Below are 25502 nucleotides of genomic sequence, written 5' to 3' on the forward strand. Positions count from 1 at the left end.
TCAAAGGAAAAATTAAAATCGTCATTGTAATAAGATGACAATAATCCTAACCCTAACTCTCTGGAAGTCCTAGAGAAGAGAAGCATAAGACCAACTATTTTCTGTATTGCACCATTTCTCCAAAAGTTCTATACCAATCTGATCAGCAAGTGTTTCACACAAAAATTATATGATCAAAAACTCAATCACCCCACAGCAAACCATGCTAACATGAAATGATAGACACAAATGGTGCCATTAAGTACAATGGTACCTTGGTACTCAACTGCTTTGAAACTCATCGAATTTGGTCCTCGACACATTTTGACATGAAACTTTTGTGTTTTGTCCCTGTACTCATTGTTTGTTTGGTACTCAATGCACAAGCTAGAACTTGTCGGTGTTGGCTGCCTTGTGACTCACTATATTATCCCTATATTATGGGAAAAATTTGTTTGGTACTCATTGATTTTGGTACTCATCACACCTCCTGGAATAATTTAACTATGAGTACCGAAGTACCACTGTATTTGCATCCCAATGTCTGATTTGTCACAGCATGAGGATAATGATAAGGTTAGACATGTCATCATTAGCTTCCCTTGTCTTAGAAATAAACTCAAATTTCTGTATCTTGCACAATTTGACAAATGTTCCTTTAACTACCTGGGAAAACAAATAATCTAGATCATCCTGCCAACTTTTATAGATTGTTATGAATACTTCTTTCCTACTCTTCAGAATTTCTCCAGAAAGATTGATATGATAGACTCCAGCAACTTTCAATTAGGGGAGCAACATTCTCGCCATCTTCTAATCCACCCAGAACAAAGCTCTTGATCATTTTTAAAGAATTCCACAGGCTTCTGTTCACTAGATTAGACTTAATAGGAAGTCATAGCCATGGCAAATAGTAACTGTAGTCTGGAGTTTCAGGAACTGCTTCTGTGGTTTTTTCTAAAATGATGACATTGTCATCACTTTTGCTACAGAACAGTAGGAAGTCCACCACCAATCCAATCCAATTATTTTACTTCTGTAATGACCGTTGGCAATCTGTATTATCATCTTGTGTTTTAAGCCAAGGATAAAATGAATGCCTTGGCTTTCAATTTTGTGCTTCAAACAGCTAAGTTCAAATACACCTTCAGCCATAGAGGTCTCTCTCTTTCAACCCAATCTAACAATACGGTTATTGTTGCACTGTATGTATGTATGTATGTATGTATGTATGTATGTATGTATGTATAAAATTTATTGGCTGCCCATTTTACCATATGATAACTCTGGGTGACTTACATTTACATCTTAGTTAAAAGATAAAATGTTAAAATCAAACCTTAAAACCAAAGACACATGGGGAGGGTAGGATCTGCTATTATTCAATCAACCACCTCCATTGTGCCTTTCCCCCACTGGGGCCACAAGCCAACTGGCAAAGCCATGTCTTTAGGCCCTTACAAAAAGATAGGACGGTTGGGGCCAACTTCACATCGGCGGGCAAGATGTTCCAGAGGGCAGGAGCAACAGCAGAGAAGGCCCTTTATACTTTATGTTGAGCTTCCAAGTAAAAGGCAGGAAATAAATGTCATAATATAAATAAATATCCTTGTTACCTTTTAATTCCTTTTAATTCATTATAATGAATTACAATAGCAAGAAAAAAAAATACTTCAGAATGCTACAAGCCTTCTGATAAATGTTCAAATTTCTCTTTAAAACCATAAAGAAGGAAAAGCAGTGTCCTGTGATAAAATACTTAACTATCTCTGGCCATAAGCACCCAACCATGAAGAAAAGAGCTATTCATAGGATTTTCTAATATTAGACCAGAATAGCAATGAAACTGCATTATTATTTGCACTTCGGGCACCTTCATTATTTAGCACACAATTTTATTTACAGATAAAATTCAGAAGGCTAGCTCTGAAAAGTCTTTTTTTAAAAAAACAATTCAAAATTTAGAAGCATTCATACTTATCATTCTACCCATGGCTCAATCTTTCCAGACTTACTGCTTTACATTGCAGGTGTGAATAAGGTAGATATTTAGACAAACTAGAGTGTTGGAACTGCACTGTCTTCAAGCAGTATCAGTAATATTAGAGAAGTACTACTTGTAATAAGTGCAGGGGTGAAATCTAAAATTTGTTACTACCGGTTCTTGGTGGTGGTGGTGGGGTAATGTGACTGGGTGGGCGTGGCCAACTTTTTAAAAAAACTTTTAAAACCATTTTTTCTACAACCTCTTCAGCAAAGAGGTTGTAAAAAAATACTTTCAAAAGGCTCTGACGATCCCAGCTGAGTTGCCTGATCTGCAGAGACTTTTTTTCTTCTAAATGCCTCTGACGATCAGGGAACTCAGCTTGGATCGCCAGAGGCATTTAAAAGAAAAAAAGGTTTTTTTTCTTTTAAAAGCCTTTGATGATCCCAGCTGAGCCGCTCAATCATCAGAGACTTTTTTTAAAAAATTTTTGAAAGTATTTTTTCGGCTGAAGTGGTTGTAGAAAAAATGCTTTTAAAAGTAAAAAAAAGCCTCTGATGATTCTGCGGCTCAGCTGTGCATGGGGGGCAGGGATTTTTACTACCGGTTCTCCGAACCACCTGCCTCCATCGCTACCGGATCGGGCGAACCAGGAGCATTTCACTCCTGAATAAGTGATGTTTGCTTCCAAATCTAGAGAGCACATTTCTCCATCCCTCAATACCCCCACAGGCAGACATACTTCAGACATTTCAAGAACTGTGGAAACAGTATCCCTTTAAGACTCCCCTTCCTCTATTACTTCAGGAGCTGTTGCAGTGATTCTAGCTAGAACTAGTATCCAGGACATTCAGCTATGAAGTATGGAAGTCATACAGATTTGATCAAGCATTTGAGAAGGCAATTGTATGTGCATTAAAGCTAATTATCAAGAGAATTAACCTCTCCATACCCAGGTTGTGTAGCAAAAGCACTGTACAGTATTTTCAACACTTCTGAACGTTTCAGCACTAACAGAATCAACAGTACACAGAATGGGATGATATGACACATACCACTCACCAGAAAAAAATCCCAGATTGATGAATCCAAATATTATTAAAAAGAAAAGAAAATGAAAGGGAAATAAGAACAAGCGTTAAGTTAGAGAAGTGACAGTATAGAATAATCTCTGGCTAATTTTCTATTAAGACACTTTATTTGGCCAGCATGAAATAAGCAGAATTAGCTGACATTTTTTAAAAGTGCATTTTGCTAAGACATATAGTGTAATCTAGACTATTATTAAAGTATCACATACAGTACACTGCTTATGAAAACATAAATTAAAATATATAGCTGACAAGTTTTAATTTTTTAAAATGTACATAGAAGTCAAGCATTTTGGGAGAAGAAGGAGGCAAAAATATATACTATTGCAGAGTTATGTGAAAGGTATAATAGGCTACATCTAGTGTCAACATAAACAGGGTAAGATAGCCAATGAAAATATGAAATCAACGGAGAAGGATCCAATAGAAAAAATAATTTAAAAATGAGTCACAATTCATCCATAAATACAACCTGTTTATTTCAGCTTTTATTAAAACAGAATGTAAACACATTCATTGATTGTGCCTTGAGTCTCAGTCATATTTTGTAGCAATACTTCTCTCCTAAGAGCTTGGGAGTTATGCCAACAGCAAAATTATCTTTTCTTCCATTTAGTGCAGGCTGTATGTATGTCAGCTTTACTGGAGTTTGCCCATCTTCCTGCAAGGCTGATAAATGGATCCTTCAGCAGGAAAACAGCAAACAGCCTGACAGGAGAACTAAACACATCTGAGAATTTAAAATCTCACCCAAAGTTAAGCACAGGCTGGACTTGAGCATGAGATGATGAGGAAATGGAAGGAAGGGAGAAGAAAAATTGTGTTTTGTGGCTAGTTGAAATTTCAATTGGTCTGTATATACATTGCCCAATATGCACAAATATTTATCTTTCAGAGTCCGTTTGCTGGGATGGCTAAGGCAGAGGTCTTAAACATGTACTATAGGCCAGGGGTCTCCAACCTTGGCAACTTTAAGACTTGTGGACTTCAACTCCCAGAGCTCCTCAGCCAGTGAAGCTGGCTGAGTAATTCTGGGAATTGAAGTCCACAAGTCTTAAAGTTGCCAAGGTTGGAGACCCCTGCTATAGGCCACTGAACTCTTTGCTACAGCCCACAATGGCTCAACAATGACAGGTACTGCTGGAGCCCAAATCCTGCTGGACCAGCTCTGCAGACACCTGCTCCCTGCTGCCGCCATAGTTATATTTTTAATCCCACTTTTTAATGTATAACTCAATACATATTGTGAGCATAAAATAGTAACAATATACAAAAGGCTCATCAATGCATTTTGAGCTTGGGGGCAACAGAGTTAGACTGTGTACGATAGCTTTCACATAAACAATTATACGTAGTCCTTGACTTACGATGACAATAGAGCCCAGTATTTATGTTGCTAAATGAGAAATGTGTTAAGTGAGTTTTGTCCATTTTTCTACTTTTCTTGCCACATTTGCTAAGTGAATCACTGCAGTTGTTAAATGACAAACATGGTTGTTAGGTGAATCTGGCTTTCCCATTGACTTTGCTTGTCAGAAGATCACAAAAACTGATCACGTGACCCCAGGATACTGCAACTGTCATAAATACGAGGCAGTGCCAGTTGTCAAGCATCCAAATGTAAATCACGTGACCATGGGGTTCCTGCAACGGTCATAAATGTGAAAAATGGTCATAAATCACTTTTTTCAGTGCCGTTGTAACTTCAAACGGTCACTAAATGAACTGTTGTAAGTTGAGGACTACCTGTCCTACATTATTTACTATAAAGAGGTCATTGGGTTCTTTCATGGATAAATGCAGAATGTTGCACCTACAAATTTTTTTCTCTATAAAAATTTAACTGATAACAATATTCCTTACCCTTCTTTACCAAATTCTGCGGATCTTAATGCTTCACCCAGAGGTTCTTTCCCAAGTTTGGTCAAATTCATCTTTGTCTCGAGGGTCATCAGAAAAGATCCATTGTACAATATTTCCAGGTTAATCCAAAGTCCTAGAATTGTTGGGACAACATTATGTTACATATAAACAACAAGAAGTATTTTTCAACAAGTAACAAGTAAGGTTTTTCCAGAGAAAAATTTGGCACAGGCTGCAAATTACACAGGTGCCTTCAGATTATTTCCACCTTTTTTTTTTAGAAGTTAAGGCTATTATTATAAATGTAAACAGCAATTTGTTCGGTAAATGCAAGCATGATGTAAAGACTTCATTAGATAAGTCAGCAGATTTAGAAAATGTTAGCATTCTAATTGGTAATAGTGTTTCTAGTCTGCTGTATTGATCTTGCAATTAGATTGTTCCAAAATCCAAAGAGTTTCTAGAAAATAAGAGGGTGATTTTTTTCTCAAAAAGAGACTTGCTACGGAATACTCACTTTTCCTTTTTTTTCATTTTAGGAAAACCTGATGACCAATTTTTATCCTACAATACACTATAAAATTCATAGATTGCTAGCTTGTGACAGTGGAGCCTCCAAAGTAACACAGGGGAAAGGATGTTTTGTAGCATTCAGACAAATAGAATGTGAGCTCAGTTAACACATACATGCACAAACATACATTCATTCATGCTGTTGGATGTCTGCATTTCAGTGTGGATGAGAGGCAAATCTATTCAGAAAAATGGAAGTGGAATAATTTCTACACTGCACACTGGAATAGCACTATTTATATTATATGTAGGATCTTTGCATAAAAAATAGGCTGTCTAATGTTTTTCCCCCCCTTCTGATCAAATTTTCCTCTTTGTGCTACAAAGGAATACAGATAACCCTCAACTTACAACCACAATTGAGCCTGAAATTTTGATCCTAAGTCATTGTGGTCATTAAGCAAGGCACCCACACAAATACTTCACTCAATGATTGCAATCCTGGTGCCTCCAGTTGTAGCTGTTAAGCGATTCTGTGGATCATTAAGCAGAGAATAGGGTGCCTGAGGGGGAGGTTCTGCAAGGCCTGGGCCAGATACAAGATACAGTAGTGTGGACAAAGCTGTTGTAGGCCAGGAGGCCTTGGGTCCTCTCTCTGCCCCTCCAGGCCTGAAAAGCTTTCAGTCATCTCCCCCACCTCATTACACTCAGGAAATAAATTGCTCTCCTTATCTTTGGGTTTTTCTGCAGATGCTGACAGGTACACTCAGCTGATGCGAGATGCAGCCTTCCAACAGAGGCTGCCTCACACCATTCTGCACATGGCTGCTGCGGCCTAGCAGGATGTGGGAGAGGCCAAAGGCTTGCATGACATAGCAGCTTTGCATGTGCTGGTGGGCTGGGTAGAGAGATAGACAGGTGTGGAGAGTTGCAATGCCCCTGCAGTTAGTCATAAGGAGGGGCAGAGGGCCCAAATTTTTATTATGTGACTGTAGAGGTGCTGCAATAACTGTAACTTCAAACATAGGTCATACATCCATCTTTTCAGCACCGTTGTAATTTTGAATGGTCACTGAACAAATGGTCGTAAATTGAGGACTACCTTTATGATTGGAGATATGATGATTTCATCAGAGTCAATAGGGCTACAATTTTTGGATTGTTTAAATTTACTTTGTTGGCAGTTAAATTTTCAAAAATTGTAACAAGAGTTTAAAAATAAAAACTGCTAAGAATTACTATTTGGCCACCAGATTTAAGTAGCATGATCTTTGAAAGCTGCAAATCAAATAAATGCTCTTGTTATAAATGCCCATCCTTGCTCTTTAATATTGTATTCAACGGTTCTAAAAGCATCCAAATATTGCCTTCCAGTTTTCTATAAAAATGACCCAAATAAATATCCTTATGAACCGGTCTTAAGGGGCAATTTAAAAGCCTGTAAGAAAAAACATGAAAGCTGCCTACACCGCCTATGAAAATGTTTCAGCCTTGCAATTTGGATCCTGTCATCTGCCCTGAATTCCATAGGGCGGCATCCATCTATCTGAGGCAGACTAGCAATAACCTGAGTGCAACTGTTTGTAATTGTACTGTTCTGATCTGTATGTAATATCCTGCAATTATAAAGGGGAAAGCTTTAGAGAGCATCTGTGAGGCAGAGAGATAAAACAGCCACATCACAGACTCAAAACATTGTTCCTATTTCGCTAAAGAAGACAGGAAATGAAAAGGATCAGCATCTCAGAGCAGTTGCACTGTATTATTTACAATCAGTTGTGAGGAAGCTTGTCCCATTAGAGCAAACCAAACACGCCAAACCCCTGAGGAAGGGACCACTTTGGAATGTGATATCCGCAGTAAAACGTATTTAGTAAGGATGTGCAAAACTTACCTCTTAATTCTCATGTCGCAATTTTGGCTATCAAAAAACCTTATCATGGGGAACATTTCTAATATTCTTGTTTTACAGAATAACGAATATGGATGCATAAATAGGTTCAGAGGGAAGCCATTGGCATAATGCTTAAGGTGTCTGCCTAGGTTCAAATGTACCTTACAGTCTTCAGCCGGTTTGGGGATACCGGTAGTTAAATTGCTGGCTGGCCCCGCCCCTTCCCACCCTGCCCCTTCCAGGAGTATCCACACACATTTTGGCTCCCAGGTAAGAGCAGGGAGGCCTCCTAGGCCCAAAACGGGGCATGGGGGGGCAGCAAGCCCCCCCGGTGGCCCGTTTTCGCTCCCAGGAGGCTGCAGGGAGGCCTACTAGGCCCAAAACAGGGCACGGGGGGATAGCGCATCCCCTTCGCAGCCCGTTTTTGCTTCCTGGGGGTGCAGGAAGCCGAGTGCTGCCTGTCACACCCCTTGCCCACGCCCACCAAGCCATGCCCACAGAACCAGTAGTAAAAAAATTTGAATCCCACCACTGCTCTCGGCTCTACTTAATTGGTCAATTCACACACTTTCTCCACCAAGCCTATTTTCTAGGGTGATTATTGAGAGGTAAAATGAAGAGAAATCCTCAAGTAAGGTCCCACAAAAACCATGGAATATAATAAACTGGGGCAGGTATACTTAAACTCAGATGTGTTTGCCCCCAAATACCTCAAACATTTACCTCAACATCACAGTAAAGTATGTTAGTATGAAATATAGTGCAGCGCCTTTTTTTCCTTTTTCTAAGTCCACATTTTTTCTCTTACACTTAGCTGCTTATAATATACCCACGAAAGTATTCCTAAATTGAACATGCTGCAATTTCACAATTAGGATTGCTTTTCAACTCTAAAGAGCTAAGTAGTAAGTGGCCTCTTTAATTCATTCAAATGCACCTCTAATGGAGACAATAAGCTATTTAATGATATTATAATGTGATATTATATTGGTTGCCTCTGAAATCTTTGTCAAAGCTTCAGTTTCTTTGGAGGAGTAATTCCTGAGAAATAGATGAATTTTTCACTCACAGGAAAAGTACCAAATCTTTAAAGGGTGAAACTGAATGAGGCAGAAAATAATAATACCCATTCAGAAATCCTAACCAGTACATTTATCTTTCAGCACCAAAGATCTGGAATTTGCTTTCATGCCTTATTTTACAATGCCGTGTCTCGGTAACAATGTAGTCAAAGAATAGCCACCAATTGTTCTACAAGGGCTGGAACATTCCTATTGCAGTAAATTGAATGAACCAATTCTACAAATATATCACACTATTGTTTCACGATGAAAAAATGGTGTTGCTTTTTTTAAAAAACTTACTATCTTGCAATAAGAGCAGACTGAATTCTATTTCTATGATAGGATGAAAACAAAAAAGAGTCATTCAAATTACAATTCTCTTCTTCGGAGTTCATTAATTTGTACTCAGATGCTGTTTTGACAATTTGATATTGCATTTATATAAAGCAACAGACATGAATAGAGCCTATTTGATTAATCTCCTCCAAAATAAACTCACTGATCAAGAACCAACAAATACATTTTTCCTGTGATTTCAGTTGCTGAAATTCAGTTGCTTTCATTTATGCAATCAGTGAGTCAGCAAGCTCCAAATACCAATTCTTTTTTAATAAATTCATTTAGTAATGAAATTAAACAAAAATAATAATTCAAGGAGATCACGGATGACATAAAATTTTCATTCATGACAAATCCAAATTTTCCAATATCAGGCAATAAGAAGCAGTTGTACTTTAGTTGAATGTTTTATATCGTGTTACTAAATAAAAAAAAATAGTGTGCCTTTTTTTTTCTGGGTTGTTTTTTGTTGTTTGGGCTTTTTAAAAATTTTGTAAGTCACCCAGAGTCTTCTAAAATAGGCAGTTGTAATAAATTAAATTATTAAACCACAGATAGTTAGGAAAGATGTCCCCATTTCCTTGGTGCTCTCTGAGCTTAGTGGTTTGTTTGCAGATGTGACGGCACGAGTTTGATACCCGTGCTCTACGCAATGAAGCAATCAATTCAAGTAGCATTTATATATACCACTCCTCCCTCATTTATTTATTTACTAAAGAGATTTCTAGCCCAACCCAATCCCAAAAGGAAAGGCAAACATTGAAAACAAAGCTGCAACAATGTTAAAATAAAAGCTACTCAGCCATAGGTTGTAAGAATGACACCGTGCAGTAGGATTTCCCCCCCTTTCTTTCAAAATGCAAGGAGGGTTAGGGCTATGTCTAAGGGGGAGGGGATTCTATAAAGTGGGGGCTGTTACCCAAAAAGCCTTATTCATGCTATTTGAGCAAAGCTATTTGAGCCTGAGATAACACAATACCCCACTGTGTAGACCTAAAGATATAACCTGAGCACTCTGAACTGGGCTCGGAAGCCTATTGCTAACCAGTGCAGCACATTTAACCAGATGTTCCTCTATGCTGTATCATATCCTCCCTGCTGTGCAGCTGCAGCTTGGATGTTGCATCCAGAAGCAGTCCGATGCAGAAAAAAACAATGTTAGAGCAGAATAAGAGAGACATTGTTAGGATTAGAGAACATTCATTGAGTGCACATTATGATTAGGTAACAGCATGATAGTTTTCTATTATTAATGCATCCTACAACATTAAAATTCAACACAATACCTTTATAATCAATGGTAGGTTTATAGGCTTGAAGGATTTTCGGCAGTGCAATTCCCATGTCCAATTCCGTTAGTGTTAATTCATTCATGAAGTATGGCAACTAGAAGAAGAAAAACAGTAGAATAAAACAGTGCTTTTTCTCTTTTCCCAACATTCATGGTGTTTGAATGATTGACACTACCTGGGATGGCCCAGGGCCACGTTAAGATCCCGGGAGGCCCCTGAAAACAATAATCTGGTTTATTAAAGTATTACCTGCACCTTTACTTATCAATAAATCACAGCAAGTATATGCATAATAAAATGGTAACAATGCCGTAAATGTATTTAATTTTGATGTATGAACGTTTTATTCTTATTATTCTACTTTTTGAAACTCAAAACATTTTCATGGACCCCTTTCACCCTGCAAAGTTTTGTAGGCCATAGGAGTGTAGTCCTCAACTTATGATCACAACTGACTCTGGAATTTTGGTTGTAAATTGTAGCAGTTGAGTCACCATGTGACCGAACTTGATTTTACAAGTATTTTTACTGTGCTTGTTAAGTGAGTCATCATGGTTGTTAAGCAAATCAAGTCATAAGTCTGAATCCAGCTTACCTAGTAGAGTAAGTTTTTTTTTGCCAGAAAACTGCAAAAATCATTGCAAAATGTGATCATATGACAGTGGGATGCTACAACTGGTTGTAAATGTGAACTGGTTGCCAAGGGCCTGAAATGTGACTAAGTGACGCATAGGGGTAGTATGGCAGTCCTAATTTTGAAATAAATAACTTTTTTTAAAAAGTTCATCGTAACATTGAACAATCATTAAGTGACTGGTTGTAAGCTGTGGACTACCTGCATTGTGACCAAGGACACACGGATTCCTCCATTCCCTCCACAGTGCCCCCACAACCTTTTTAGCTTGGGCTCCAAAAAGACCAGAGGCCTGGAGACACTTGCCCATGGTGAACTAGCATTTTGTAAAATGCCAGTCAGACAATATGAGGGCCCTTAAGCACAGTCTTCTGAAAGGTTGGTAGAACTTTTTCTAGACAATGTTCATTGGTCTTTCAAAAGATTGATAGATCTGTCTGACCAAAATAAGAAAAAAAGGTTCCTGCTTGCTTTAAACTAGAAGGGCATGCATTATTTATTCTCCCAAATAAAGATGGTGTGTGTGTGTGTGTGTGTGTGTGTGTGTGTGTGTGTGTGTGAGAGAGAGAGAGAGGGGGGGGGGGAGAGAGTGCGCACATGCACCGGGGTGAAATGCTCCCGGTTCGGACCGTATCGGGTGATCTGGTAACAATTGGTTCAGAGAACTGGTAGCAATGGCGGCGTGAGGCCCCACCCACCCGCATGTCGTTACTTCCCACTTTTAAAAGGTAAAAAAAAGGTTCTGACGATCATGCACCACAGCTGTGATTTTCATAGCCTTTTTTTTAACTTTTAAAAGCTACAACCTATTCGGACGAAAAATGCTTTTAAAAGGTAAAAAAAAGGCTCTGCTGATCGCGCGCCACAGCTATGATCGTCAGAGCCTTTTTTTTTAATCTTTTAAAAGCATTTTTTTGCAACCTATTTGCCTGAATAGGTTATAAAAAAAATGCTTTAAAAATGTAAAAAAAAAAAAAAAAAAGTTGGCCATGCCCACTCAGTCACATTAACCCCCTCCCTACCAAGCCACGCCCCCAGAACCAGTAGTAACAAATTTTACATTTCACCACTGACGTGCACACATGCTCTTATGACTGCTTGGACAAATCTTGCAGTTTTCTGGGCAACATTTTTGGAAGTGGTTTGCCACTGCTTTCTTCCTAGGGCTGAGAGAGAGAGTGATTAGCTCCAGGTCACCCAGTTGGCTTTCTTGCATAAGGCCGGACTAGAGCTCATGGTCTCCTGGTTTCTAGCCTGATGCCTTAACCACTACACCAAACTGGCTCTTTTGTCCCAAATGAGAGCATTGCAGGTTTTCTGTTCCTTCTATCAACACATGGTTTTCGGTGCTTTCTACTATTTTTAATTTCTTGAGAGGTGTGTTATTTTGCCTACTCCAATATCGTTCTACATGTTCCACAGAATACCTTTGGGTTCTGCCAGCTGCCGCCACTTACTGCCAACATTAGTATTCCCTTGCAGCACATATGAATCTGGACATATCAAAGCTGGAGTGAAATTAATAAGAGCTTCCCTTTCTAACTCAAGTGACAGAAAGACCATAAATCTGTTTCCAAAAATAGCCTGGCTGACAGATCAATAGGTGACAGGACTGTCCCAATGTGACATGAAAGCTCCTTCCTGCTTCACCCTGCATATCTTCTCCACTCCATCAATCTGTCAGTTGGTCTATTTCTCAGCATAAATGTACCAGTTTTCTAAATCATCAGTAGCGCTGTGTTCAGAAACATCCTGAGTGACAGATTACCAACGTGGAGCATCCCCGTGCCAATGACAAGTCACCAGGGAAACCTGAAAAGCAGCTAAATCATCTGCATCAAGCACTCACTCAGATACCAAAGCCCGTTACGACTCCATTTTAAGGAAAGCAATCAGTCCTGCCAGCTAGTGATGGCAGAAGGGGAGGGGGAGCAAACTGAGGAGAATCACCAATTGCTTTCCTTCAATTGTCCTGTACAAGTAGTCCTCAAGTTACAACTCCAACTGGGACCAGAATTTCCATTGCTAAGCAAGGTGCATAGTAATACCAATAGCACTTGCTTTACAGCATTCTCTGGGTGGTTTACAGAGTCAGCATATTGCCCCCAACAATGTGGGTCCTCATTTTACTGACCTCAGTGCTGTGTTCAGAAACATCCTGAGTGGCAGATTACCAGTGTGGAGCATGGAGCCTCAGAAGGATGGAAGGCTGAGTCATCCTTCAGCCAGTCAGGATCGAAGTCCTGGCAATGAGCAGGGTCAGCCTGCAACACTACATTCTAACCACTGCGCCACCACAGCTCCTGTTAAGTAAGTCATACCCAATTTTATGCCCTTTTTTAAAAAAGGGGATCACATCAGTTGTTAAGCAAATTTGGCTTTCCCCATTGATTTTGCTGGATGGAGGCTGATTGGGAACCTTGCAAATGGCAATCACATGACCCCGGGATGCTAAAACTATTGTAAATACATGCTGGTTGGCAAGCACCAAAATTTTGATCATGTGACTTTTGGGATTCTGCAATAAATGTGAGGACCAGAAATATTTTTCAGTGCCATTGTAATTTCGAATGGTGGCTAAATGAATGGATGTAAGTCAAGGACTACCTGCAGTGAAGCCACTAGGTTAGGACTTGCAAGTTCTGTTACTAACAGAATACTATGCTGCTGTTTCAAACACTGGAGATATGCACACTAACACTGTGGTGAGCAGCAGCTCAAAGTCAGATAAGAAACCCAGAACTGGCTCTGCAAAGAAATTAGAGAAAACTTTCTCACTCTCCTAAAGGAATGGCACATAAATCAATAGTAGAATCTGTGATGAATACATGAAGGGCACAAGACATGGACTAAAGCCCACCTGTTTTCTGTTTCATCAAAAACCATCTAGAAGATACTTATTTCTATTAAAAACAAACAAAAAGGGAAGTGGGGCAACACACAAAGGGTTACATCAAACTTGTGAATGACAGTGCCTTGGCATCCATTTAAAAATCTTCAACAATGTGGTGGAATTACCAGCTGGAGGAGAAGGTGCCTCTCTAGAGAGAGTAAAGAGACATTCCAGTTTAGAGTTTGTTCAGGAGAGAATAGTCTGAGGTAAAACCTTTAGGTCTATATCTGCTATTTCCCAAGGAGACAGACAGTCTAGAAAATTCTTGTAATATAGATAATTAACAATAAAATATCTAGTTGATCCTATTCACGAGTGGCTCGGGTTGCTTGTGCCTGACAAACAGCGTCTCATAATCCCAAATGTGCCAATAAACCCAAAATGAATTGCCTGTCCCTGCAATAAGAAAAAAATTAAAGATCTGTCATAAGGTCTTGTGGAAGGGGGGGGGAGGGAGAGTACATTTTACTGGATTAATGTATGACTTTGTAATTATAAGCTAGTTGACAAAATGTTCATCTTAAAAATCTTCCTCACCCTGATGTTGTCTCAGTGCATTTGGACGGTATCAGACCTGTGGAAGGTTGTTCTTAAGAAATGTAGGGATGTCTCTCCTGATTTAGCTGGGGGAATTCTACTTCTTGTCAGTATTGTTTTTCTCCTCACTATTCTGGCACCACTTTCCTAGCTCTTCTGGTGCTTAAGCTTTAAATAGGTACTCCATCTTCCTAGCTCCTAATGGATCACTAGTGTAGCAACACTGAATATAGCAACAAAATCATTACCAAGATGACATGAATAAGAGAGAGTGTGTGTCAATAATTAATTCAACCGACCTAGTGAACTCCGCGTAGATTTTCAATATCAGAACACTATTATTTCATGAACATTTGAACAAAATGTTCCTAGTCTTTAGTAGAAAGAACAATAAAAGCTTTGGCTGAGCTTGGAAGGCAAGCTTTTGTTTCCAAAATTGTAGGCTTTAATTCACAGATGCATCAACCAGTACCCACATTGGCTGCAGTTGCTTTTTTAAAAGACGCCAAATGGCTATCTCTACTAAAATATTCAAATGGGAAAATTGTTTTCATGCTAATATACAATCATTCCTGCAGAACAGCATTAGGAAAACTGATCATTTATGCTGCCAGCTAATTTGGAAGTTAGTCTGCTTGTTTCATTTGTGCAATCAAGACACGTAGAGAAATTAACTGGATGGGACACAGCTGAATCGCAGCACCACCTTGGGTCATACATTTTCATTTAAAACTCATTTAGGGGAACAGAGAAATAGAAACAGTGCTTGGATCATTTATTATTCAAAAGTCTGCAGACTGGGGGCACAAACAGCACCTATCAGAATCTCTGCCTTTGGCTCTCTGATAACTCTGATAGTCCTGAAGATTAATGCTTGGTGTGGATAAATATTTCACTCATATGAAAATCCTGAATGAACAACCAGCTCTTGAAATAACAGGCAGACTGTTGCAGACTGATGGACCTGACTGAAGCCAATGCACAAGCATTGAGTTGTGCACAACAGGTAAATGGTTGCTGGAAGAATTCTTGTTAATAATCTAAAAAGGAGGACAAAACTATGTTTATATTATTAAATAAAACTTATTTTGGGGGTTCTTAAAAGGGGAAAAGGGATGTGATGGCTCAGCGACTAAGATGCTGAGCTTGTCGATGAGAAGTTCAGCGGTTCGAATCCCTAGCACTGCGTAATGGGGTGAGCTCCCGTTACTGTTGTGGCCCGTCAGCGGTTAGTAGCTGATTCCGACAGCGAGGAGGCTGGTGTGGTACTGCGCCAGCAGCCTGTGCAGTTGGCACTCGAGTCAGACAATGAGGAGGCTGGAGAAGATATGGTGCCAGAGGCGGGAATTCAGCCAGGGCCTTCAGAACTTCCAGAAACTCCCATAAGTGAAGAGGAAGAGGAGCCTCTTCTCGAAGCACAAGCGCGCAGAGCTGCCAAAAGGCAGGAGTGGCTCCTCAGGAGGAGGTCTCCTCGAGAGTAAGGCTTGGGGTTAATTGGCTGCTCCCCTAGCCTATTTAAGGAAGGATGACGACTGATGCAATTTGTAGGAAACAACTTCGTTCACATTCCTTCTTGTCTTGATTCGGCTCTTGTTTCTCTCTTATCAGTTTTCCTGCAAATTGCTTCTGGGCATTCTGCCAACCACAGTAAGATTACAGTTATCTGAAATATTGTGCCTCAGAATTTATTTATTATTCTTTGGATTCTTGTTGGCTGTTAATGAAGTTAAATTAACAGCCTTTGTTCAGAAAAGACTGATTTAAATGAGTAAACTAAGGTTTGTACGGACTTTGTGTGTGCTGTGTTTTTTGGGGTCCGTAGCTGGGGCAGAACAGTTACTTGTCCCAACTTCTGCCAACTTAGCAGTTCGAAAGCATGTAAAAAATGCAAATAGAAAAATAGGGACCGCTTTGGTGGGAAGGCAACAGTGTTTCATGCGCCTCCGGTGTTGGGTCATGCCGGCCACATAACCACAGAGGCGTCTTCGGACAGCGCTGACTCTTTGGCTTAGAAACGGAGATGAGCACTGTCCCCTAGAGCTGGAAACGACTAGCATGCATATGCAGGGGAACCTTTACCTTTACTTTTAAAGGGGGGAAAGTATCAGATCTCCTGGGGGATCATCTCCATGAAGGTTCATTTAGTACTTTTGAGTCAAGGCAGAAAAGGGAGTAGGCCTATTGCATTAGAACGGCAAAGGTTACCATTTTTTTCTCAAAATGTTTCCGTTCTTGACATTCCATTTTCTTTTCCCTCCCAATCCTTTTATGACATATCTTTTAGTATGCCTGTCTAGGGCAAGGACTACTATTACTATTTTTTGCAACCTGTTCTAGGAGTTTACTTCAGCTAACAGGTGGAATTAAAAACGGTTCAAATAAAAATAAAATGGTGTTCCCTCAGGAATTAGAAGGACAAAAGTAGAAAACCTCTAGAATTATTTAATTTTCTAAAAGTGTCCAGAAACCACCAAGAGTCTGACTAACAGTTATGATAAACATGCCAAGCAACTTTATGGTTCAAGAAAAAAACAGACTGGTGTAGTCCCTGACAGGTTGCTTGATAGCATCCTGCACTGCCAGCAGACTGAAACTCTATAACAGTTCCCTTCAAGAATGGGCTACCCAAACAGATGGTAGAAACATAGGAAAATATTCCTACCTTTATTTTGCTGAGCTTCATCTGTATTTTCTTTGACACCAAAGTAGACCAATATTTCTCTCCCAAGAAATCCCAAAAGATTCTTCCCAGCAGAGCATTGATCCAGGCTTCCTGTTCTTCATCTTCACTATGGGAGGTGGTTAGCAACTGGCAAGAGATTTTTTTTTTTAAAAAAACTCACTTTTAATAAGTTTCACAATGCTACTACTGAATATATAAAGTGAACAGTTAATTTTAACATGTTTATTGAAATAATTGTTTTTTTTTTGTACTTAACAGCAAGTTAAAAATATTTCACATGAATGAGTCTAATATATTGTCCAAGGTAATCAGCTGATGCTTCAGTATGTAAATCACTAGTGTAGAAGGAATAAGACTGGAAGCTAAACAGGTTGAAGAACTGGGGTCCCAGAAAAAGAAATCAAGCAGAGCCTTGCCTCAATTCAGCCCTATGAAGACTCTGACACCAATCTAAAATCAATCATCCAGTCTCTTCAGGAGAGAGCTGCTGCCTTTGGCAGTCAGAGATGAGTAGCATCAGCTGTATTTCATTCAAAGCTGGCATTCTTTCCCATTATGAACATTTCTATATGCAACAGCAATCAGAAGTTGGAAAAATGTTTTGATCTTATGCACTTTCATGTCCGGTTTCAAAGCTTCTTCCCCAGGACATTCCTTTGACAGAATCTGACATTGGTTTCTGCTTTGCCCAATGATCACAATAGCTTTTAGTAAGAACCCTGTGCCTTCTTAATCTTGGCTCAGACTGGGACTGAGTCTTTTCTCAGTGATTCCACTCTGCTTCTATTAATATTGAGGTGAAGCTTTTAACAGATTTCCTAAGACTTTTGGGTAATAGCAATATGCCATATGTGGGGTTGAGAGGACATTTTTGCAAAATGTCTGTAGTTAACAAATGGCAGAAGACCATGGCCAGGCCATCTGAAAGTTAGGGGGAAGACCTATGCATTCCCCATTAACTCTAACTCCCCAATTGCTGATAAAGTGAAGGCCAGTTTCCAACTACACCTTATCAACAAAAATACAACTCAAGATGCTCGGGTACCCTTGAGTCTTACCAATGGGACTACTATGTTTGGAACATAGTATTGGGCTATGGTTACTATCAAAGGGCCACACTGGTGGTGGCAAACATTCACCTTAAAACATAAGTCAAAATGACTGAAGAAGTCCAAAATAGGTATCTTATTAAAATAGCAAAATTGCAGCAATCATTGGGCTCCCAACTAGCTGAAGCTAGCACTGATGCTGATCAGAGAAGATCTTCAGGTTTGCAAAGAATGGAAAGGGCATAAACACAGTTCAATCTCCTCATAAGAATTCTTTACAACTGTAAATTGTAAATAATTTACAAAGAAATTGGATGGGGTTGCCCAAGGCATATTGGCTGTCCTCCTATCTGATAACAAGAGCATTTTGTATTGCTATGCCACTTATCTTAACAATAACACAAATGCCATAATAATTGCCTTTTTTTGTTGTTATTTTAACCAGATGACCCTCATTGCATCTCAGGGGGAGCATAAAGGCATTCCCTATCTAAATCTTTGAGGAAGTTGCCATTGTAAAGGTATATAATTGTAAATCAAAGCCATCCATCACTTAGGAAGGAGGTATGCCTGAAGGGGTTGACTTGAAATGAACAGAAAAAAGCTTCAACAGTTAAATCAATTGTGACTGACCTGTATCCAACAAAAAGAGGGGATAGAAAAAAATCAGAGATCCAGCTTATACAAGTTATTGAACTAATACAAATTTATGCATAGACATATAAGATTATTTATGCAGATTGAATTATATAAAGAATAGACCTCTCAATGTTGCCTCTAGATAACAAACAGGGCCTGTTATGGTTATTATTTGGGGAAGTTGCTCAAGTCAGAGCCTTGTTTGTGAGAGATTAAATATGTGGGTCTCTGGATGTTAATTCAAATTTAAGTGCAACTATGAATCAAAAGCAGGTGTAATTCTTGCTGATTGTATGATTCTATTACTGAACACCGCCCCACCCCACCCCACCCAAGAATTATATTCTCAGAATCAGAGCTGGATTGTGCACAGCAACCGGAACAAATCAGCTTGTGTTTCACACCTAGAAAAGGTGACTATTAATTCAGGATGGAGGCAAAACAACCCTAAGAATGACTGCAGGTAGGAACTGCTATAACAATAAAGGAAAGGGTAGTTGAATGTTAGCAGGGAGGCAAGATAGTATCTATGTGGTGCCTTAACACCAGTCTCTCTGCCAACCTTGATAATATGGCTAACATGCTGTTAATAAATACCAGATTAGTTAACAGAAAAGTGTTTGCATCCACAATATCTTCCAAGAAATACGGTATATCAACTTTGCTTATTTAACTGGTTGATAGAAGGGACTTGTATGAGTCTTTTACAAATGCACACCTTGGTTTTAAGTGTGTGTCTCAACTGGAGCTTCCAGGTAGGGGAAAAGGATGTTTTTAATCTCTAAAAAAGTCATTCATCTGCTTAGGTATCCTGGTCTGCATTTCCATTGTGCTGGGGAAGTGAGATAGGACTGAGATTGAGCTAGTGTTACCCTCTACCTCACTGCTCAAGAGCTTACTTCACTCACTATGGGAAATATACAAGCATCAATAGTGGACATTACACGCAAACAAAGAGAGAAAAGGATTGTAAATAAGTCACATTTCATAAACAGTATTCAAGACAGTCCCAAGTAAAACAGAAGAGACTGTATATAGGCAGTGGTGGGATTCTGCCGGTTCTAGGTGGTTCGGCCGAACCGTTTGTTAAATTGCTGGCTCGCCCTGCCCCTTACCCCGCCCCTCCATACCACTATTTATTGCCAATAAATAGTGGTGGGCAAGGGGCGGGCGAGCCAGCAATTTAACAAACGGTTCGATGTTTTTTTGTAATTTTATTGGCCTGCGGAGCTTCAGCATAGGCTAATTAGCCCGTTGATTAGATCGGCCTCCCGACTCTCAGCTGATTTGCTCTCAGCTGTTTTGCTCAGGGCTCTGCTGCTTGCTTGCAAAAATCTGCTGGAGCAGATTTTTTTCCCCCTAGCTATGTTGAAAAACGAAACTGAAAGTAAAGCAGGCTGTTGGCTTTGCTGTTTGCTGCAACGTTGGAAAATTAGGCAGGCAGATTTCTTTTCCCTTTCCTCACCAAAAAAGGTAGGTGCAAACAATGGGAAATTTAGGGAAAAAGAGGAGAGTTCAAGATTTTAAAATACAAAAGAAAAAAAGCTTAATTTAACTAGGGAATTGTAATAATTGAGATACTATTAACTGTATATTGTGTTGAAAGCAGAAATGGTTAAGTTGTGGTTTGGAGGAATATATGGGGAAAGTTATTTGGTTTATTATTATTGGTAAATATAATTAATTGATTTGTAAGAAATTGGATTGCTTGGAAATAATTGGAATATTTATGTTCATATTGATTAATATACAAAAAAGATAGTTATATAACTAATTGATTTATATTAAAATGTTGAATTTATATTAAACAACTGTAATATTACATAATTAACCAATGTGAGGATGGATATAAAAATAGATGACAATGGGAAGGGGTATAATATAGAATAGAAGGGAAAAATTGAATTTGATTAAGATTAGAGATGAGGATGAAGGGTAATATTGGTTTTTTAAAAAAATAGATAAGGAATAAATATGGCAAAAAGGAAATATAGAAATTGTAAATTTAATTGAAATGACTAAACACTGTTTAAATTTGAGAACCGGCCAAATACTCTGTTCAAAGAAAATAAATTGTATGTTTGTGTGTGTATTTCTAATTATTGCTATTTATTCATATTTGTTCTCTTTTATTCTTTAAAGTTTAACAATTCATTCTTTATCTTAATATCTTTATATTTGTTTGGGGTTGCCTTTCTTCCATTTCATCTTTTTTACTGTACAGCAATCTTTCTCCTCAAACCTACCACCTCTCTCTTTTCTTTCCTTCTTACTTTCTTCCCCCCCGCTTCTTCTCCTCCCTACTTCCTCTTCCTTTCTCCTTCTCCTCCTCTCTTCCTCCCTCTCTTCCTCTCACTCCTACTCTAATTTCCCTTCCTCCCTTCTCTTCCTTCCCTCTCTCTCCTTCTTTCTTCCATCTCTCTTCTCTTTCCTTCATCCTTCTCTATTGCTGTATCCTTTTGTGCATATGGATTACTCAGAGGGCTGAAAAAGTTATTTTTGACTGGTCCTCGCACTTTTGAACAGTCCTCGAACTTACGACTGTCCTCACATTTTACGTTTTGCGCCCTATCTTGTCACCATGGTGAAGAGAAGCAGTTATGAAATGAGTGACACGGTTGTTAAGAATGCTACAATGGGCATAAATGATGACCAGTCATAAGGGTGAGGACCGGTCAAAAATGCGAAAACCTGTCAGAAATCACTTTTTTCAGCCCTCTGGGTAGTCCTTTTGTACATATGGACTACTCAGAGGGCTGAAAAAGTTATTTTTGGCTGGTCCTCGCACTTTTGACCAGTCCTCAAACTTACGACTGTCCTCACATTTTACGTTTTGCGCCCTATCTTGTCACTGTGGTGAAGAGAAGTAGTGGTGAAATGACTGACACGATTGTTAAGAATGCCGCAACGGGCATAAATGTGAGGATGGTCATAAATGCGAGGACCAGTCAGAAATGACTTTTTTCAGCCCTCTGAGTAGTCCTATGCACATAGCCACGCCCACCTGGTCACATGACCAGCTAGCCACGCCCACCTGGTCACATGACCACCAAGCCACACCCCCCAACTAAGCCACGCCCACAGAACCGGTTGTTAAAAAAATTGAAACTGTATATAGGGTATGCAAAGGGTGATCTTCATAGAATTTAATTTGGATGGGATAAATCTAATACCTGCTCAGTACACAAATTCAAAGTAAACATTTCCACAAAAGATTATTCTACCCCTGCTTGAATATATTCAGCAAAAGGGAACTACAGTTTTTCTGGGTAATTAGTTCCACTGTCAAGCTGCTCTTATTGACAGAACAAGACTTCCCAATATAATAGCTGCCTTCCTGTAATTGAAATCCATTATTCTACCTCCTACACTCTGGAATGAGAGAGAACAGGTCTTTATTATCATTTACTGATCTGATTATACCAGACCTTTATTTTCTACAATTTAAGATAGTGTATGTAATGCTTCCTCCTATTAGTCTCATAACAACTACCTACTGAGGTGGGTTATGCTGAGTGTGTGTGACTGGCCAAAAGTCACCCAGCTGGCTTTCATGCCTAAGGGTGTGCTAGAACTCCCAGACTCCCAAATACTAATCCAGCCTTTTAACTGTTACACAAACTGGCTCTTTATCTTTTGAACGACATCTTTCAGCTATTCGAAAATTGTAATCATATTTCCCCTTTTCCAAAACTGTCTGCTTTCTCAAGGCTAGATCTGAGAATTTTTCTTCGCAATTTCTAGATTTCATAATTTAAATTGTGATTTTCACTGTTTGGCTCTGAATCTGTTTCAGTTTTTCTAAACATTTTAAAAATGTGGAGCCCAGAAACTGGACACAATACTTAAGTACCGTGACCAAAAAACCTGAAATGATTTCTTCCTGTGAATTTAGAACTTATTTCTGTGAATCAGCCTAAAATAACTTGTGCTTTGTATAAATACTTGAGTACACATCTTTTTACAATAGTTTAAATCCCAATTGTTATAATTCTGTTTCTATTAAAAAGAACAGTTGTTGCAATATTTTTAATTTTGCTCTCTAACATCAGAGGAGTTCTATTGATGGGTAGTCCTAGAAGTGTAAGAACTAAATGAAATATCTACTGTTGCAGAGATCTTTTAAGCTGCATCAAAATAATGTTGAATGTTGAGAAAGTGAGCATACCATAGAAATGTTATTAGCCCCACACTTCTTTGGGAACAAAAAACAGCCCCTGCCCACTTGAATTTAGCAGCCGCTACAAGGTAAATCATAACACCTCAATCAAGAATATTTAAAGAATATACTTCACCTTTTTCACGGCTGTGGGGCTGCTGTCAGCACTGTGATCGGGACTAACCGCAGGGCTTGGGAGTTCTGGCGGAATGCACCTTGCCATGTACACCTTATAGTCTAAAAGTATTTTCTGCCTGATGTTGGAACCCAGGTCTTTCAGCTTTGGCTGAGGAACGATTTCTTCTACACTTCCTTTACTGCTGCTGCGGCTGTGTGTAAGAATCCCAGACTGGCTATTGGATCGACTATGTGCTGGCAAGAAGCCTGAATACAATAAGAAGGAAAAACAATGGGTAAAGCATCAATACATAATCAAATATGGAACATAAGAATGAAACAGATTGAAAAACAGAAGATGATGATGATGCCAAGCAAATTACAAGGTTGTCAATATGACAAGGTGGAGAACATACACTGTGATTTAATCTATTCATTATGGAAGTACAAACATTATTATTCCACACAATCTATTCAAGATTATACTGTATAATAGTTTTGACTTTAACGTAAACCACAAGAGATATCAGTTTGTAGCCTTCAGTTGTTGTTGAATTCCCAGAGCCACAGCTAACATGGACAATATGCTGGGTATTGTATTGTAGTTCAGTAACATCTGGAAAGCCACAGATACTTCCCCTGCCCTTTACCATTCTATGGCAAATGGTAAGTAAACTATCTGGTCATGCATCTTTTTCAGTACCATATATAAACACACCAATCCTTAATTTAAAACAGGTTTTGGCAATGTTTACAAGAAACTGTCTGAAAATAAATCATAGTAAATAGAACAGAGAAAATTTTAGAGGAAAGAAGACAGCTGAGGATGTAAAACTGCACCAAATCTGATATGCTGAACAACTCTAGACTAGAAAAGAACCTGAATGTAAGCAAAGCTAAAAATCCAAGAATCATGAGTGTCAGCAAATAAAAACACAAGCATTCTCACACCCACTAGCCTCAATTTAAACATTTTACAAGACTGAGTAAGTGGAATCACTTTCCATTATCATTCCCACTTCTGTGAAAGGGTTTTTCCATAAACTGGGTTAAGAGGAAACATTTCTGAACTACTCTTCAGCTTTTTAGAAGCTTGCCATAAGCTTGGCCAAACATTTATATATAAACATTGCAAATATTTTGCACACAGATAACTTGAAGCTTTATTTGGAATAAAGGCAAAGACTTTGTAAATTGTGTTTGAGCAATCTGTGTTTAATTAAATACATTTCAGTTATTTTAAAAAGAATAAAAACTGAGATATTACTTTCCTAAACATCTTCTGTAATTATTACTGTATTAAATGCTCAAAGGTTCAATTATGGCCAAATTTCCAGGCCCTACTAACTTTAAAGAGATAATTTTAAATTTTTAGGTGAGCCACAATTCTAAAAAAGAATGTTCCAGAAGTATTATATAAAAGAGCGTATAGGGGACGTGTAGTAAAAGATGAAGAATTATATTAACCATTAATTGATGTATTATATATATCAGATTTAAAGATTTGAGAACTTTGGCAGGAAGTCTAATATTCCTATAATGTTAAAATGTCATAAAATCGTACCATTATGAATCATAACTGAACTACACATTTAGTATTAATAAAATAAAATTAAGTCCCTTCAAGAAGCAATCTTTAAAATACTTTTGCCTAAAATGTATGTGTATTATTTCTGGAAATATATTGGAGTCTCATAACATTTTAAATTATTGTTTTGCAAGAAAAAAAACCCAAAGACAGATTAATTCCATGTTTACTCAAATCAACCACTTATATAAGGCAGGACATTAGAATGTAGTTTTGTTAAAATTTAATGTCTTTAGAAGACATTTACCATTCCTTGATGAACTCACTGAATAGCAGAGTTCTTTCTTAATCATGCAATAGCAATAGCACTTAAGACTTGTATACCACCCTATAGCACTTTACAGCACTCTCTGAGTAATTTACAAATGTCAGAATATTGCCCCAACAATATGGGCCCTCATTTTACTGACTTCAGAAGGATGAGTCAACTTTGAGCCCTTTCAGGATCGAACTTCAGACTGTGGGCAGAGTTAGCCAGCAAACCTGCATTCTAACCACTGCACCATCAGGGCTCCAGATTAATCCCAATTAACCTTTAATAAACTGGTATTTTGACCTTATTACACAAAGTCTCAATAGAATAAGCAAACAGATTCCTACCTGACTTGTTTCCCCAAATGACAATTGGCTTTTTTTCTTCAGATTTTAATTTTTGGGCGACAAGGAATCTCCTAAACCATTCTTCTTTCTCTCGACCTGTCCTTGCAAATAAATAAAGCACTTGGTTCTTCTGGGTCCCAAACTTTGCTCCATCCTGAGAGGGTTTCCAGATTTCTTCAGTGCTTAGGTTTTCCTTGTCTACAGAGATTTTTTCTTCTGAGGTTTCTTTATTAGTCTGGGCTTTGGCCATGAAATCGTCTTGTCTCCCAAGCTCAATGCAGATTGGATACTTTTTATTCCAGACTCGTTTTCGAGCCAAACTTTTGGGAACCAAATAAACCTGCAAACCAAGTTGTGAGAGTGTTTCACATTTCATCTCATTACAGAAGAGACTACAGAATACTAATGCATTGCCATAATCAAAGAAACAATCAAGTCAAAACAACGTTAGGCAAGCTGCCTGCCCAATATTCAGGAGTGATCGAATATGGATTAGGAACTGTAATTCTGGAACAAATTATATTTGGGCTTCTTTTGTATTTTATTTGACAGGTTGGAAAGACTTGGTGTGGGACAAATCTCTT

The 25502-nt window shown here is 38.6% G+C and overlaps 1 protein-coding gene across 4 annotated transcripts in view; it reads right to left on the bottom strand.

Moving 5' to 3' along the window:
- TEX2 (testis expressed 2) overlaps positions 1 to 25502 on the bottom strand; it is a 107632-nt gene that overhangs the window by 12904 nt on the left and 69226 nt on the right. For all 4 annotated transcript variants that reach the window (XM_034412613.3, XM_034412615.3, XM_034412611.3 and 1 more), the window contains exons 4-8: positions 24919 to 25258; positions 22750 to 22997; positions 16746 to 16892; positions 10014 to 10113; positions 4918 to 5050 (exon numbers count right to left, since the gene is read on the bottom strand). In XM_034412613.3, the coding sequence (XP_034268504.2) occupies positions 4918 to 5050; positions 10014 to 10113; positions 16746 to 16892; positions 22750 to 22997; positions 24919 to 25258 (968 nt within the window). The remainder of the gene's footprint in view (positions 1 to 4917; positions 5051 to 10013; positions 10114 to 16745; positions 16893 to 22749; positions 22998 to 24918; positions 25259 to 25502) is intronic.

This window comes from Pantherophis guttatus, chromosome 2 (assembly GCF_059756535.1).
Source record: "Pantherophis guttatus breed Tessera chromosome 2, ASM5975653v1, whole genome shotgun sequence".
Taxonomy (NCBI): Eukaryota; Metazoa; Chordata; class Lepidosauria; order Squamata; family Colubridae; genus Pantherophis; species Pantherophis guttatus.